The 15,134-nt window shown below is 34.9% G+C and overlaps 4 protein-coding genes and 1 pseudogene across 4 annotated transcripts; 4 read left to right on the forward strand and 1 right to left on the reverse strand.

Annotated features, from left to right (window-relative positions):
- The first annotated feature begins 629 nt into the window (after positions 1–629).
- On the forward strand, positions 630–4,043 carry LOC114182228 (uncharacterized). Its single transcript, XM_028069046.2, has 3 exons — positions 630–871; positions 2,111–2,411; positions 2,896–4,043. Exons 2-3 carry the CDS (start codon positions 2,117–2,119, stop codon positions 3,882–3,884), a joined length of 1,284 nt encoding a protein of 427 aa, XP_027924847.1. The 5' UTR covers positions 630–871; positions 2,111–2,116; the 3' UTR covers positions 3,885–4,043.
- A 1,942-nt stretch (positions 4,044–5,985) lies between these two features.
- LOC114182230 (miraculin-like) lies at positions 5,986–6,906 on the forward strand. Its single transcript, XM_028069048.2, has one exon. It carries the CDS (start codon positions 6,036–6,038, stop codon positions 6,651–6,653), a length of 618 nt encoding a protein of 205 aa, XP_027924849.2. The 5' UTR covers positions 5,986–6,035; the 3' UTR covers positions 6,654–6,906.
- A 280-nt stretch (positions 6,907–7,186) lies between these two features.
- Positions 7,187–9,072, forward strand: LOC114180906 (pentatricopeptide repeat-containing protein At2g20540 pseudogene; annotated as a pseudogene).
- A 1,237-nt stretch (positions 9,073–10,309) lies between these two features.
- On the forward strand, positions 10,310–12,709 carry LOC114182225 (UDP-glycosyltransferase 708D1-like). The gene is made up of 2 exons (XM_028069042.2): positions 10,310–12,031; positions 12,382–12,709. The coding sequence occupies exon 1, from the start codon at positions 10,546–10,548 to the stop codon at positions 11,986–11,988; it is 1,443 nt and encodes a 480-aa protein (XP_027924843.1). The 5' UTR covers positions 10,310–10,545; the 3' UTR covers positions 11,989–12,031; positions 12,382–12,709.
- An 84-nt stretch (positions 12,710–12,793) lies between these two features.
- LOC114180907 (miraculin-like) lies at positions 12,794–13,531 on the reverse strand. The gene has a single exon (XM_028067202.2). It carries the CDS (start codon positions 13,529–13,531, stop codon positions 12,926–12,928), a length of 606 nt encoding a protein of 201 aa, XP_027923003.1. The 3' UTR covers positions 12,794–12,925.
- Between the last annotated feature and the right edge of the window lie 1,603 nt (positions 13,532–15,134).

Here is a 15,134-nt window from a genome sequence, read left to right on the forward strand (position 1 = left end):
GAATAAATATGTTTAAATAAAAATTTAAAATTGAAACATAAATTAAAAGAGGTGGTTCAGTTTCTAAATTCATGCTTAATTTTCTTTATCAGTAATTGATATTACAAATATTATTTGTGTCATTTTAATAAACATTAATATTTTATATTTTATTGCAATAAATGATGTTGACATACAGATAAAGATTATTTAAAAACAGAAATACATAAAAGTTCTCCTTAAACAAAATTGAAAGTACATAAAATTATAAAACAAATAATTCAAAATTAGCACACATCATTATATTTAAAATATTTATAAATATGAATTATATGACTATCATTTCAAAATATACACTGTTGAATGAATACAAGTTATATTTTATATAAATTATTAATAATATGATCCTTAGCAGAGATGTATCAGTCTAAGTAATCCTGGTTATGTAAAATTTTACCAAATAAGGACTACTAAAAAATAAAGCTGTTGAAAAAAAATTCAAATATAATATTATAAATAAAATTTATTTAAATTTAAAATAGTAACCTTTTTCATTGTTGTGAACATGTTGTTACTTATTATCACAACTAATTATGTTCCCATAGTTATTTTTATTATTTTAATCAACTTACTGGACGTGGAATCAAATATTCCACGGAACTATTTATCCAGTTCCTCGTCTAATTCTCTGGCCCATGGGCTTGACCAGAACCGGTGGCCGTATAGCCCGGGCCGGGCCCAAGCCCGAAACCTACATACCTGAGTTTCTGTTTTCCGTCCCTTCTATCACTTTGATGCAGCTTCTGTCTCTTTCAGCCGCTACGGTATCCGAACTTCCGTTGTTGACGCTTGCAAACACCTTCAGCACGTTTAGTCTCATAACACAACCCAAGTAACACTACAAACCCTATTCATCAATTGTTATTGTAACTACGCATGGCGTTATTGTTTTTCAATTTTTTACCTTTGTTTCCATTCTACAATCTCAAATTTTCTTATAATTTCGATATTTGGAGGCAAAATCGATAAACAAGTCCACTCCTCTCTGTTATGGGCTTCATGTTTTATGATGTTTTATGGTTGAATTTCAATTGTTAGATGATGTAGTAGAGGACTCAATAAATTTTTTCTGGTTGAGATCTGTGAAACTTGAATTTGAGAAGTTAAAAGAAAAAAAAAAGACTGAATTTTTGGTATAGTTAGAATTTAGGGTGGAGAATTTGGGTTTATGTTAAAGAAATTATTCAGAAGAAAAAAGTAAGAAAAGATAAAATAGTTTGAATTGTAGTAGTCAAACAAAGAAGATATTAGCTTTTATTTAAAGAATATTATTAACCACAGATTATAATTAGACAAACCAAATTGGCATAAAACCATCTTTGTATTGTAGCATCCTTAAGGTCTAACTACAAACAACTGATAAAGTAATAGTGATTGGATTGAACATGCAAAAGAGACGGGACCAACCAAGCTGGTGACGGGGTTTGTGGCATAATAAATTAGAGAGACATATTTTAACTCTGGTCTAAACTGATGGTGGATTTGATGCCATGCATGTAGCATGCAAATTGTAACTATGGAAAAACATGTTTTATGGTTGGTTTATGGTCTGAGTTTTCTTGCATAAGGTTTTTTTCATTTTCTTGTTTTGTTTACCTGCAAAACATTTTGCTTGCCAGAATTGGACTTTCTGTTTGAAGAGTCCAGCACTTTCTGTTATGCTATCTTATTTAAGATAATTGAGCTATTTGTAATATCTTGCTACTTCTTTGGTGTTCATATCTGAGTTACACTTGTAACTTTATGATTTTATTTACTTGTGGAATTGAATGATGTGTGGATGAAAGAAATTTTAATTCAGCTATGTCTTATTGCTTATTTTTAAAAAGAAAATTTCAGAAAACTGTGATAGAATGGTTTGGCTGATCAAAAATTCTGTGCAGGTAAGTTTGCTTTACTTTTAATACAAATATTGCAGTGTTGAAGACTTGTTTATTGTTATTTGTTATTGATGTATAGTAGATGCCAACATTCAAGTTTTTTTTAACCTATTTGTATTTGTTTGATCAATGTTATTTGAATTTGAAATTATGAATTGGTTTGCTAAGTTTAACTCGTATTTATTTAACAGGAGAAAATGACTCATGAGAATACAGTAGGCGTTGAGATAGATTATGAATATGATGATTGCAATAATTCCAAGCGCCCAAAAATGACTTCTAAAGTATGGGAAGAAATGCAGCGAATTCAAACCATCGAAGGGAGTAAGGTTCTGTGCAGACACTGTGGAAAACTGTTGCAAGATAACTGTGGGACTTCTCATTTAAAGCGTCATTTAATGATATGCCCTAAGCGTCCTAAACGTCTGGATGCTACTACTCAAGATTCAATGGCGTCAGGGTGTTTTAGAGCTCTTCCCAGTAGTGCTAGAGGTAACCATTATCTTTGCTCCCCCAAATGGATGTTATCTCCAACTCCAATTTTCTTTACACATATAGTTGATCAATCTCTTCTATAGTATTATGTGGTAGATGGACCCAAACAAATGTCTGATCAATTAACAGTTGAAAATTTTTAAAAAGTTTGGTAGGACATGGCATCTAAATGGTTATAACTTATAAGTTTTCAACTTTTATTGTGACAATAGTCAATCACCTGCACACGTGTTTCTCAAGTTGTTGTCTGCCTTAAGTCACTGATAATGATGAATCGATGCAACATGTGGTAGCTATAATAGAGTAAGAAATTGATTTAAACAACATTTACTATTTGCTTCACTGCTAGATTTGCTATATGTATGCAGCAGGTTGAGAAACTTGTTTTCCTGTGTTTTTTATTACATTTTGCATTTCTTCCGATTGGCCATGCGAGATTTTACCTCTCATTATCACTGGAATATATATTTTTATTTTGTAGAATCTGGATTAAACACAGTGCTTATGGTTCGTCCGTTGAAGATCGAGCCTGAATCACAAGTCCCATACTTTTTTCCGACTTCAAATAATCGAGTTCCAACTATTGCATCCACTGGAAATGCTCCCAGTTCCATTCAAGAACTACGTGCAAAAACTAGTTCCCCCCTTATGCTACCTACCATTGAATCTCCCAAGAATCAGGTGGAACTCGCTCTGGATGACGTAGAAATGAAAGCATTTTATGCTTCTCTTGATGCAGAGACCTCGGTTATGTCTCCTTCTCAAGATATCACAGTTGTTACTGAATTATCCAACTCCACACCCTCTGAAGAGACTAAGAAAGCATTGAAAACCCTGCAAGACCTTCTTTCCAAAGACTTCACTGATCTATTGCATACTGGACAATCTGGTACCATCAAATCCTCCATAGAATATCTTGCCAAGTTATCTGCAGACGATGGAATCTCTGCAGAAATGAGGTTGTTGATATTAGAAGTTTCTAGGGAATTCACTCGCTGGAGTTGTGACTACAACGATGCTAATAGGAAAATAGAATCTGCCAACACCAACATCTTGAAAGCAGATAAACTTGAAGAAAATCTTGAAGCTAACAAGAAGGAGTTCAAGGAGGTTTCGTCCTTAGAGAATGAATTAAGCAACCAGTTATCATGTTTGGAGAAAAGGAAGAAAGAGCTGGAGGAGCAAATAAATGCAATTAAAGCTAACATTTCTGTTTTTCAATCAGCTAAGGTAACCAGTACGAAGAGAAAAAGAGAAGCTTTTGAAGAAGCAAAGATTCTTAAAGCTCAAAGAGATGAGTTGAAGGAACAAGTGCCTCACTTGAAGAATGAGTTGGAAGTGGCCAAGAAGAACCAAGCACATATTCGAGCTGAATGGTCAAAGCTTGGAGAAAAATTTAACAAAAGCTTGAATGGGATGAATCATGAGGAGAACTTGGATGGTAAATCCGTGCAGGAAAATTCCATTTAACAAACTGAGTGTCGATGTCAATACCTTCATACCAAATCCATGATGAGCTAAAAATAAGCTCTGATATTCGTTATACATTTGGTGGAAAATGAAACAATTTTACCATTGATTTTAATTTCATGATCTTATCTATAACAAAGCACATTATTATTTTTGTTAGATGAAGTATTTGTCCGAGGCCTTCTATTTCAAAATATATTATTTAATTGATCATGTGAAATATCTAATTATTGATTATAATCTGGTTTTAGTTCAACTTAAAATGTGAAGAGATTGTAACACGAGTGTGTATCAAATTTGTTTTGTTTAATTTTAACTTTTAATTTGCGTGTAATCGTACTGTTTGATTAGTATTAGTCGACAAGAAATTGCTGAGCAACATAATTATGTTTGTGTTATTTGTTAAATGGAGATTTAACTATATATTCCCTATAGTTGCATTTTTTATTTACCGAATAGAGTCAGGAATTAAAAAGGACTAAAAACAGTACTTACAGAAACTAAAATGAATGAACTTTAAGTATATAAACTAAAAAGATAAAGTTTATTCAACTAAATGATTAACATGCTTATTTTAACCTTATAAGTATATTGTGAACATTGAGATTTATTATGTTATCTATATTAAGACATGTTAGAGCCAGAGTTCGGAATGGATCCTCCACATGTTATTAGATTACTTTCTTAAGCTTTGAAAGCCCTTTTAGTCTTACTAACTAGATTCACAATATAATAGTCTCTGTCTCACAATTTAATAATAATAATAATAATAATAGTAATATTATTATTATGTAATAATTAAAGGTCATCAAATGTTATTAAAAAATAACATATAGTATATAAAATATGTTTATCCTAGTGTGAGACATAAGTGGTGAAGTTTCATTAACTTGCAGCAGGGGCATGTGATTGCAGCAATTTGCAGCACTACATCATGAATAAAAGACAAAGAATTAACTAATTTGCAGCACAGTTGGTGAAAGTGGGAACAGGATTGGTGATTGTCAATTGAAGAATAGGGAGTGTTTATTTTGGTACACTGAAAAGTGTGTACTGTTATATAGCAAGAAAAGAAAAACAAAAACACTTTCCTTTCCTTTCTTGTATTTTGGGTGACTAATACAAATGTGTGTCTGGTTTTGTAATTTTGGTGCATCATTTTGTAATACAAGAAACAATTCTATTTATGGTGTTTTTCTTTCTCTTTCTGCAACACCCTACAACTTCACAAGTAAAAAACAAAAAGGGGCATTAATATCGATATTTTGGGCACAACTTTGAAGAAGTATTTTGTAAACTTGACAAATGAAAATAATAATAAAAAAATTAAAAAATTAAAAATGTTTTTAATTCTTAAATTTGAATGTAAAATTAAATTTATTTTTATCTCGATATATTTTAATCTTAAACTTTAAAAAAAATCATTTCAAACTATTGACACTAAGTTTTTTTTTTATATTATTAAATAATGATTTAAATTAAAACTTCTCGTATGTTAAAACAACTCAAACATCGTGTGTAAAATTTAACACAATTAAGAATTAGGATAGAAAGATTTTATTAATTTATTTTTAAAGGTTGATTACCAAACTGAATCAAAATTCGAAACAAATATGAGTTCTAATTTAAAAATATGTTTAACCAAAAAATAAATAACTCTTGGATGCAATGACTATGTAGTTTACATGTGCGAAAAAAGATGTTTGTAATCGTAAACACTTTTAATCAAAGGAATACTTGTGAATAGTAAACATCTGAAAAAGAACATTTCGAGGAACGTGTTTTGTGTTTTGTAGAGTCAATCGTGGTTCTGTTCATTTTATTATATTCTGAAAATCAAAGTTAGAAGAGCTCGTGCCCCTCGAGCCAAATATAATACTAACTAATAAATGAGAAGAGTGAATTATTTGATCCGAAAAACAATCATCTTTATTTCTTTCCATAGTTATCCACAAACAATTTTCTATCAAACTCTCTTAACTTTCACATGTTCACATCATAATAATTTATGCAATCTATACACCTCGTGCTGCATAACCCAATTTTTCTATTTTCTAATGAATCATTTCACTGGCCTAAATGCAGCACTATTTAATGATGCATTACGAGAATGCAAGAGACACACACACAGAACATAAACTACTTGAGAAAATGAAGGTTGCCATGTTTCTTCCCCTGCTCCTTGTCTTGGCCTTGAACACAGAGCCACTTCTGGCGGCTGAGCCTGAGCCAGTGGTGGATAAGCAAGGGAACCCTTTGGTACCAGGAGTAGGGTACTATGTGTGGCCACTTTGGGCTGATGATGGAGGTCTCACACTAGGCCAAACAAGGAACAAAACATGCCCTCTTGATGTTATCCGCAACCCTTCTTTCATCGGGTCACCAGTGGCATTCTTTGCAGAAGGGCTTGGCCACATTCCAACTCTCACCGATCTCACCATTGATTTCCCTGTGGCCACAGTCTGCAACCAGCCGACAGTGTGGAGGCTGAGCAAGCAAGGAGCAGGGTTCTGGTTTGTGAGCACAAGAGGGAACCCTGAAGACATCACAAGCAAGTTCAAGATTGAGAGGCTTGAAGGAGATCATGCATATGAGATCTACAGCTTCAAGTTCTGCCCCAGTGTTCCTGGCACACTGTGTGCTCCTGTGGGAACCTTTGAAGATGTTGATGGAACCAAAGTCATGGCTGTGGGGGACAACATTGAACCCTACTATGTTAGGTTCCAGAAGGTTGCCATCAATGAGAAGAAACCCTTCAGCATTGTGTAATTTGGTGGCTTTGAACTATGTGTAGTTATAGGGGTTGTGACTTTGAATAATGAATAAGCCAGAAGAAGAAGAAGAAGAGTGCAGGGAACTGGATTTTTTGTGTGGCGGCAGAAAGAATCATCTGAAGTTTTTATTTCTTGGTTCTCATGGCACAGATCAGAAACAGTGTTCTTGTATCTGTTTTATGATTTGCCACCAATATGCATTTGTTTCCAATGAAGTGAAATGAAATGAAATTTAGTTTCTTTGCTCATACCAACTGTTTCATTTTTGTCTGTGATTCCTAATTTCTCTGCACATTTTAATTAATGTTACAACCTCCAAATAGATGAATTGGACAAATATCATATTCTATATATTATTTGTTTTAAAATCTGAAATTTTTATTATGATTTTATTTTTAAAACACGTTTTGAAAGATTAAAAAATATTAATTATTGGATTTTATGTTTCAAATTTAAAAATAGAAGACTACAAATATTTTTTAGAAAATAAAAAACCAAAATGATTTTTATGTTCTAACCATATGAACTACGAACCAATTTGATTTGATGAAGTACCTATCCTTGAAGAGAGCACTGAACAATTGTGTAAGCCTCGACCAGCTAAAGAGAATCCATGCACTGTGTGTGACACTGGGATTCTTACACTCACAAAATCTCCGACAACCTTTGTCATGCAAGTTGCTTCAAAGTTATAAGAATGTCGGAAAAACAGAACAAGCACAGAGGGTCTTCGATCAGATTAATGATCCTGATATAGTATCATGGACATGCCTCCTCAACCTCTACCTTCATTCTGGTCTTCCTTCCAAGTCCCTCTCTGCGTTTACCCACTGCTTGCATGTGGGTCTAAGACCAGATAGCTTCCTTATTGTCGCAGCTTTATCATCTTGTGGGCAGTGCAAGGATTTGATTAGAGGGAGGGTTGTTCATGGAATGCTGTTGAGGAATGGTTTTGATGAAAACCCTGTTGTGGGGAATGCTCTGATTGACATGTATTGTAGAAATGGGGTGATGGGGATGGCTGCGTTGGTTTTTGAGAAGATGGGGTCCAAGGATGTCTTTTCTTGGACTAGTTTGTTGAATGGGTACATGTTGTGTAACAATGTGAGTTGTGCTCGTGAAGTGTTTGATGCAATGCCTGAGAGAAATTTGGTTTCGTGGACGGCAATGATTACTGGGTGTGTCAGAGCAGGAGCTCCAGTTCAGGCTTTGGAGATGTTTAAGCAGATGGAAGCTGATGATGGGGGAACTCTTCATTGTGCGGATTTGATGGTGGCGGTGCTCTCCGCGTGTGCGGATGTTGGGGCTCTTGATTTTGGTCGGTGTATACATTGTTGTGTCAAGAAAAGGAGGCTGGAGCTGGATGTTGCGGTGAGCAATGCTATGATGGATATGTACTCCAAAAGTGGAAGGCTTGACTTGGGTGTAAGGATATTTGATGAAATCTTGAAGAAGGATGTGTTTTCATGGACTACAGTGATATCAGGTTATGCTTATCATGGGGAAGGGCATCTTGCGTTGGAGGCTTTTTCTCGCATGTTAGAATCAGGGGTTAACCCAAATGAGGTAACACTGTTGTCAGTTTTGACTGCTTGTAGCCATGCTGGGCTAGTTGTGGAGGGAAAAGTGTTGTTCAATAGAATGATTCAGTGGCGTTACATGAAGCCAAAGATTGAACATTATGGATGCCTGGTGGATCTTCTTGGCAGAGCAGGATTGCTGGAAGATGCAAAAGAAGTGATTGGGATGATGCCAATTAGCCCTGATGCTGCTATGTGGAGATCATTACTGTCTGCTTGCTTAGTCCATGGGAATTTGAGCATGGCTCAAATAGCAGGAAAGAAGGTAATTGAACTTGAACCAAATGATGATGGTGTTTATATGCTTCTATGGAATATGTATTGTGTTGCTGATATGTGGAAGGAAGCTTCAGAGATAAGGAAGCTTATGAGAGAAAGGAGGGTCAGAAAAAATCCTGGGCGTAGTATGGTTGATGTGAATGGTGTTGTTCAAGAATTCTTTGCTGAAGACACATCACTCCATGTTAGTGCAGAGCTTTGCCACTTGCTGAAAGGAATGAAGGAGCATTCAGAAACATATAATTTTTAACAAGACTTGTGGTGTGGAGGCCTTTGCTATTGAAGCAAATGACAGAAAAGTGAACCAAGGAACTATAATTGCTGCATTCATTTCATTCTTTTGATCCAGGAGAAATTTGGAGATTTCAGTCAATCAAAAGTCTGAACGATTTATCTTTGTGATGTATAAAGGGACATGTTTCCGATCTAGAATATTAATAATGTTTATATATTTCTTTGTAAGAAAAATCTTGAACTTTATATTTTCCTTGTATATGATTTGATCATGCATACTTGATTGTTTACACGGTTATATATACCTCATTCTATGTGTAATATACAGCAGGTAATATATAGCAGGTAAAATTTACGGTTTTCATTTGTCAAAATTTAAATCATTTCCTATTTTAAAGGTATCACAAGTTAAAATTAGAGAAGTTCAAAATTTAAATTTTGACATGTAACAAATTTATATTTTAACTCTTAACACTTCTAAAGAGTATTAACACTAATTTAATGGAAGAGATTATATTAAACTTTTTTACAAAATTAAAGACTCAATTGAATACAAAACAAATATAAAAGTCAAAATAAATAAAAAATATAAATGTAGAAATCAAATTAGTAATTAATTAAGTCTATAAAAAACATTTACAAGTTTATTGTTTTAGAACTTTATGTTAGATGTGATGCTTGTATAATTTACTCATATATTAGTGTATAGATGACTGATTTTCAATGTGTCCAAACGTGTTAAATTACATTTATGAGTTATATATATTTTGAGTCCTTAAACTTAATCTAAAATTAAAATTTTGTTAATATTCTAAACTTTAATATATTTTAATTTTTAAAGTTAAAAAATGAATGAATATAATATTTTAATTTATAGTATTTTAAATATATTGATATTTAAGTTTGATATTTAAATTTGATCGTAAATGTAAACAATTAATTCAATTTAAAGTTTGAATATCTATATTTATTTTTAAAGTTTAAGATCAAATTATATAAAAATTTAAATTTAAGACAATATAAATTTTAATTTTGCTTCTTGGAGTATAAAATATTTAACCCTATCTTAATTAAATATGATAGGTAACTTCGGTTTCGTTGTTAGTATATTACTTAAAGTTTAAAGTTTGTTGACTGATTGTGCAAGATCTGTTCCATAGTTTTTAATTAATCCTGTGTACCTTTTAAATAATAATTAAACTTTTATGAGTTTAAATTAATATAATAAATATATTATATTTTGAAAAACCCATGTATTGCACGAGTGAAATAATAGTTTCATATAAAATTCACGAAACACGGTCTTCCTAAGGCAATGACCATTCTCCTTTCTCAAATGGGAGTCATAAACTTTTAGTTTTGTTTCTTTTTTTTTTTTATCTTTATCAACACTTTGTTTATTCAAAATATTGTCCTACAACTCTTGTGCAAACATAGTGGACAATGTGTGTTTGGCCTAATGGTCCGTCGAAAAAAAATCAGGATAGGTTAAGACATTAAACCTGTTGATTCACAAAAGTTTGGTCTGTATAATTTGTATTTCACATGGGTCAAAGGCTGCATGAAGCGGTAGGGTTGGCTCGCGATCCATGTAAAAGAATTTGCACTTGTTTATGTTAAATACTTCGTTGTTTTTCTTTAATTCAACCAATTTTATTTTGTAATGTCTTTTGTTCTTTTCCTCTTTATCTTTCTTTCTTTCTCCTCCCTGATGCAAACAAAGTATAACCTTATCTCTTCCCTGAACTCACAACAGCTACGGCTTTCTCTTCAGTGATTCAACACATCACAACAATGTCTGCTTCTGAAGCAGTTGTTCATGTGGCTTTCCTCCCAAGTGCTGGCATGGGCCACCTCAACCCATGTCTCAGACTAGCGGCACTGTTCCTCGGCAATGGTTGCAAAGTCACTCTCATCACTCCCAAACCCACTGTCTCCATTGCTGAATCAAACCTCATCTCTAGCTTTTGTTCTTCTTTCCCTCATCAAGTAACTCAAGTTCACTTCAACCTCATTCCATTGGATCCAACCACAGTTTCCACCAACATCGACCCCTTTTACCTTCAGTTTCAAACCATTCGTCATTCCGTTCACCTTCTACCTCCAATCCTATCTTCACTCTCAACACCACTTTCTGCTCTCATCTACAATGTTTCCTTAATCTCCGCTGTAGTCTCAATTTCAGACAAACTCCTTTGTCCCACTTACATTTACTTTACCTCCTCAGCCAGAATGTTGTCTTTCAATGCATACGTTGCTGTTCTTGCTGATTCCGATCCAGCTGCACAACCGCACCCTTCTACGTTCATTGGGGATGCTGTTCGAGTCCCGGGCTTCACATCGCCAATACCAAGATCCTCGGTCCCTGTCGCTTTTCTTCTAGAAGGTAGCAACTCCTTTCAGAGAATGATCATGGAGGACAGTCGAAACCTCACGAAGCTCGATGGGGTTTTGATCAACTCGTTTGAGGAACTGGAAGGAGAGGCACTGGCAGCGTTGAATGAAGGAAAAGTTGTTAGAGGGTTGCCTCCGGTGTATGGAATTGGTCCCTTAATGGCATGTGAGTTTGAAAATGTGGATGAGGGTCAAAAGGGTAGCATGAGTTGGATACTGGAATGGCTTGATGAACAAGCTGAAGGGTCGGTGGTGTATGTTAGCTTGGGGAGCAGGACTGAGACAAGGAGGGAGCAGATAAAGGACACGGCTTTGGGGTTAATAGAATGTGGGTATGGTTTTGTGTGGGTGGTGAAGTTGAAGAGGGTTGACAGAGAAGAGGGGGAGGATTTGGAGGATGTGTTGGGGAGTGAGTTGATGGGTAAGGTGAGGGAAAAGGGTGTGGTTGTGAAGGAGTATGTGGATCAGATGAAGATTCTGGGGCACCCTGCAGTGGGGGGGTTTGTGAGTCACGGAGGGTGGAACTCGATAACCGAGGCCGTGTGGGAAGGAGTGCCTATTCTGACATGGCCTCAGTATGGAGATCAGAAGATGACCTCAGAAGCCATAAAGATGAGTGGGGTTGGGATTTGGGCTGAGGAATGGGGGTGGGGGACACAAAAGGTGGTGGAAGGGACGGAGATTGCTAAGAAAATCAAACAGATGATGAGCGATGAGTCTTTGAGGGTCAAAGCTAGAGAAATGAAGGATGCAGCAAGGAAGGCTTGTGGTGTTGGTGGGAGTTGTGAGGTTATTATTAAGAGACTAATTGAGGAGTGGAAGAGGAATGCTCAAGTTAACTGAGCATTGACACTCTCTAGTATTTTGCCTATTCACAATAATAAGTGTAAGTCTGCATTTGAAGTTCTTTCAGAAAATAACACAGTAGTGATCTCAATTGCATGAAGTAGTAAGCAAACATCTACTGAACCTGTAATTTGTGGTTACATTTTCTAATTTGGTTCAGTCTTTGTGTTTAATGCTCTGTATTTCTTTGTTACAAAAATGTTGCAGTGGGGTTTGGAAATTTATTAAAATCCGAGATGTTTTAAGGTTTAAAGAGTGTTTAAGTGGTAAATGTCCACTTTATTTCCTGTAGATTTGAATTTCAGTAATAATTTTCATGAGAATTTAAACAAAATACGTATAACAAATAATTTTAAAAGTATATATCAAAATATTCATTGTTGGATGCAGAGGGTTGAGATTGAAGTCTATTTGAACGAATTGGCTTGGAAAAGCACAAAGCAAGAGATGAGGTTTGACTCACGGAGAAAGAGTGTGGGTTTGGAAATGATGAATGTGATTATGCAACCATAATGGAGAAACAATGTTGCTATTCTGAGAATTGGTTGAGGTGAACCATGCCAGCTCTCAGAGGGAAAGCCACCTGAGCAACTGGTTCAGAAGCTGAGATTCTTTTCGGTATGATTTAGCCAACTATAGCAGTAACTAACAACCATAATGGTAGTGTTAATTCTTCAAAGGAAAATACTTCTATGAATGAAAGTTTTGTTACCTTAAATATATTTGTAGGAGTTTACGGTCTTAGCAAAGATTTTCTTACTAGGAAATAACGACAAACAGAAACTAGAAAATTTAGAAAGACTCGAAATAGAAGACATCTTGTTTATTCATTATGTATAGTTCAGTCCATGGAACTCAACTTGAGAATAATCTTGTAAGTAAAGTGCAAGCAGTGGCTTACACTTTACTCATCAAGATATTGTATATTCAGCATTTAGTATTGAACCTTCTGGAACTGCACTTTGTATGGCTCAGAAGTTAGAGCCAAACGCTTGCCATATTGGTCCTGATATATCCCAATGTCACTGCATGGATAATTGCAATAATTGCACACACTTGGACAATAAACCATCTTGTAAGCATCCTCGTACTTCTCAATCTTGAACCAATTGGTGATGGTTTGAGAGCCAGGGTTGCCCAAAGAACCACCAGTTGTGAGAAACCACTGTGATGTTGAATAATCATAATCCTTGAGCTTCCACACTGTGGACTGAGAACAACTTGTGTAGGTGGAGAAAAAGATGTTGAGATCAGTGGAAACGCGAATCACACCTTTCTTATCATTAACAGGAAGAAAGCTCAATTGCTGGCCTTGGTAACCATCAACAGCTACAACATCAAGAGGACAATCTTGACCTGTGGTTGAAAGAGCAAGGCCACCTATATCAGAGGATGCTGGAACTATGTAGTAATTCTCACCAGCTCTCACCTTTTTCCCTGATGTGTCCACAACTTGGTCTGGTGCAGGACCTGCTTCCCCAAGTAGTGCCTTTGTGCTCAAGGCAACCACTAGGACCAATGCTACCAATGTCATCTTCATTTTTCTGTGTTTTATTTAATTTTTCTTGTAAGACTTGTGAGATGGATACGGAAGAAGGGGGAGATTTACATTATATAAGCCGGGGGTGGATCAAAATCTATGTACCCATGTGCACCAAAGTCTGGATTTCTTCTCATACAATTGGCCTATAAAAGATTCAATTTTGTCAAAAAAATTGTGTAGTTCACAGCGCTGTAATTGGCTAGATTTATAAGTTTTGGGTGAAGTTATAATTTGGTTTAGTCTCAATCTTTAAAAGCCTAACTTCTTGTACCATGTTTAAGACTTGAGGGAAAGTGCTTGGTCTTGTTTAGGATGTAAAGCAAAACGAAGCACATAGATTAGTGCATTTTCACTTTTTAAGCTCTGTATTGTGAGAATGAATATCCTGTTTTTCTCTTTTTCTTTTTCTTTTTCTTTAGGTTCATTGTTGTTTTCTTCAAATTTAGGCATGTGGGGGGCAGAAAAGAAGTTGCACAATCAATAATCAAATATTTTATCTCCCTAATCCAGAACTCCAATTTTTTTTTTTCAGAAAACCATTAAAATTCAGCAAATTGTACGCGCAATACTTTTATAAGTAAAAGTCACCGAGACTAACATTGTATTGTATTTCGACGAGAGATTTTAACAATTTTAAAAAAATACATTAGTAATCGATCTACTTGTAATTAAATTCTCTTCATTTTTTTAATATGAAGTAATTATAATATTTTACATTTCAATTTTAATTTCTATTTTATGGCAAATTTAATTTTACCTTTGAGTTTAATTTAACTTACTTCTGCTTCAGCTGGTTTGACATAGGTTGATTCGAATCAATTTGATCATGGCACAATATGAATTGATTCGACTTTATCCGATTCGAACTGATTCGGCCCAAGTTGACTCGACTCAATGTTCAACTATGGTAGATTGGTTTAATTCGAACTTCAGCCCAGGCCGACTTGGCTTGAACTTTGGCTGACTTAGCTCAGAACCATCTCGTCTAGACCTTTAGCTTGGATTGATTTGGTTCGAACTTCGATCCAGGAAGACTCGACTTGATCTTTGACCCAAGCTAACTTGGCGAGCCATCTCGTCTCAACCTTTGGTCAGGACCAACTCGACTCGACATTTGGTCAAGGAAAATCCAACTTGACCTTTGATCAGAGTCGACTCGACTTAGAGCCATCTCGTCTTGACCTTGGGTCAGGGCCAACTCGGCTCGACCTTCGACCTAGGCTGACTAGGCTCGAATTTTGGCTCAGGCTAGCTCAATTCGTCTTTCGTCAACGTTTGGCCCGAATTGAATCATCTCGATCTTCTACCTGACCCGACTTGGCTTTTTGGACCCATAGACTTTTTTTGTCCTAAGCAATGAAAAATTCCACAATAAAAAATTTCAATTTCTTTATTTTTTATGATTAAATTTTAAAATCTACATTTGAAATACATTTTTTAAATTTTCTAATTTCAATTTTTTTTTTTAATTTTCTCTTCTTCCAAATATGTTACTTTTCTTGAAAAAATTTCAAAAATTCAAACAAAATAAATTAGTCTCTTAAATTACATCATTTACTTAAACTATAAAATTTATTGCACTCCTTTCTCGTAATCTAAT

Source organism: Vigna unguiculata, chromosome 4, assembly GCF_037176805.1.
Source record: "Vigna unguiculata cultivar grain cowpea cultivar isolate G323 ecotype 2 chromosome 4, ASM3717680v1, whole genome shotgun sequence".
Lineage (NCBI taxonomy): Eukaryota > Viridiplantae > Streptophyta > Magnoliopsida > Fabales > Fabaceae > Vigna > Vigna unguiculata.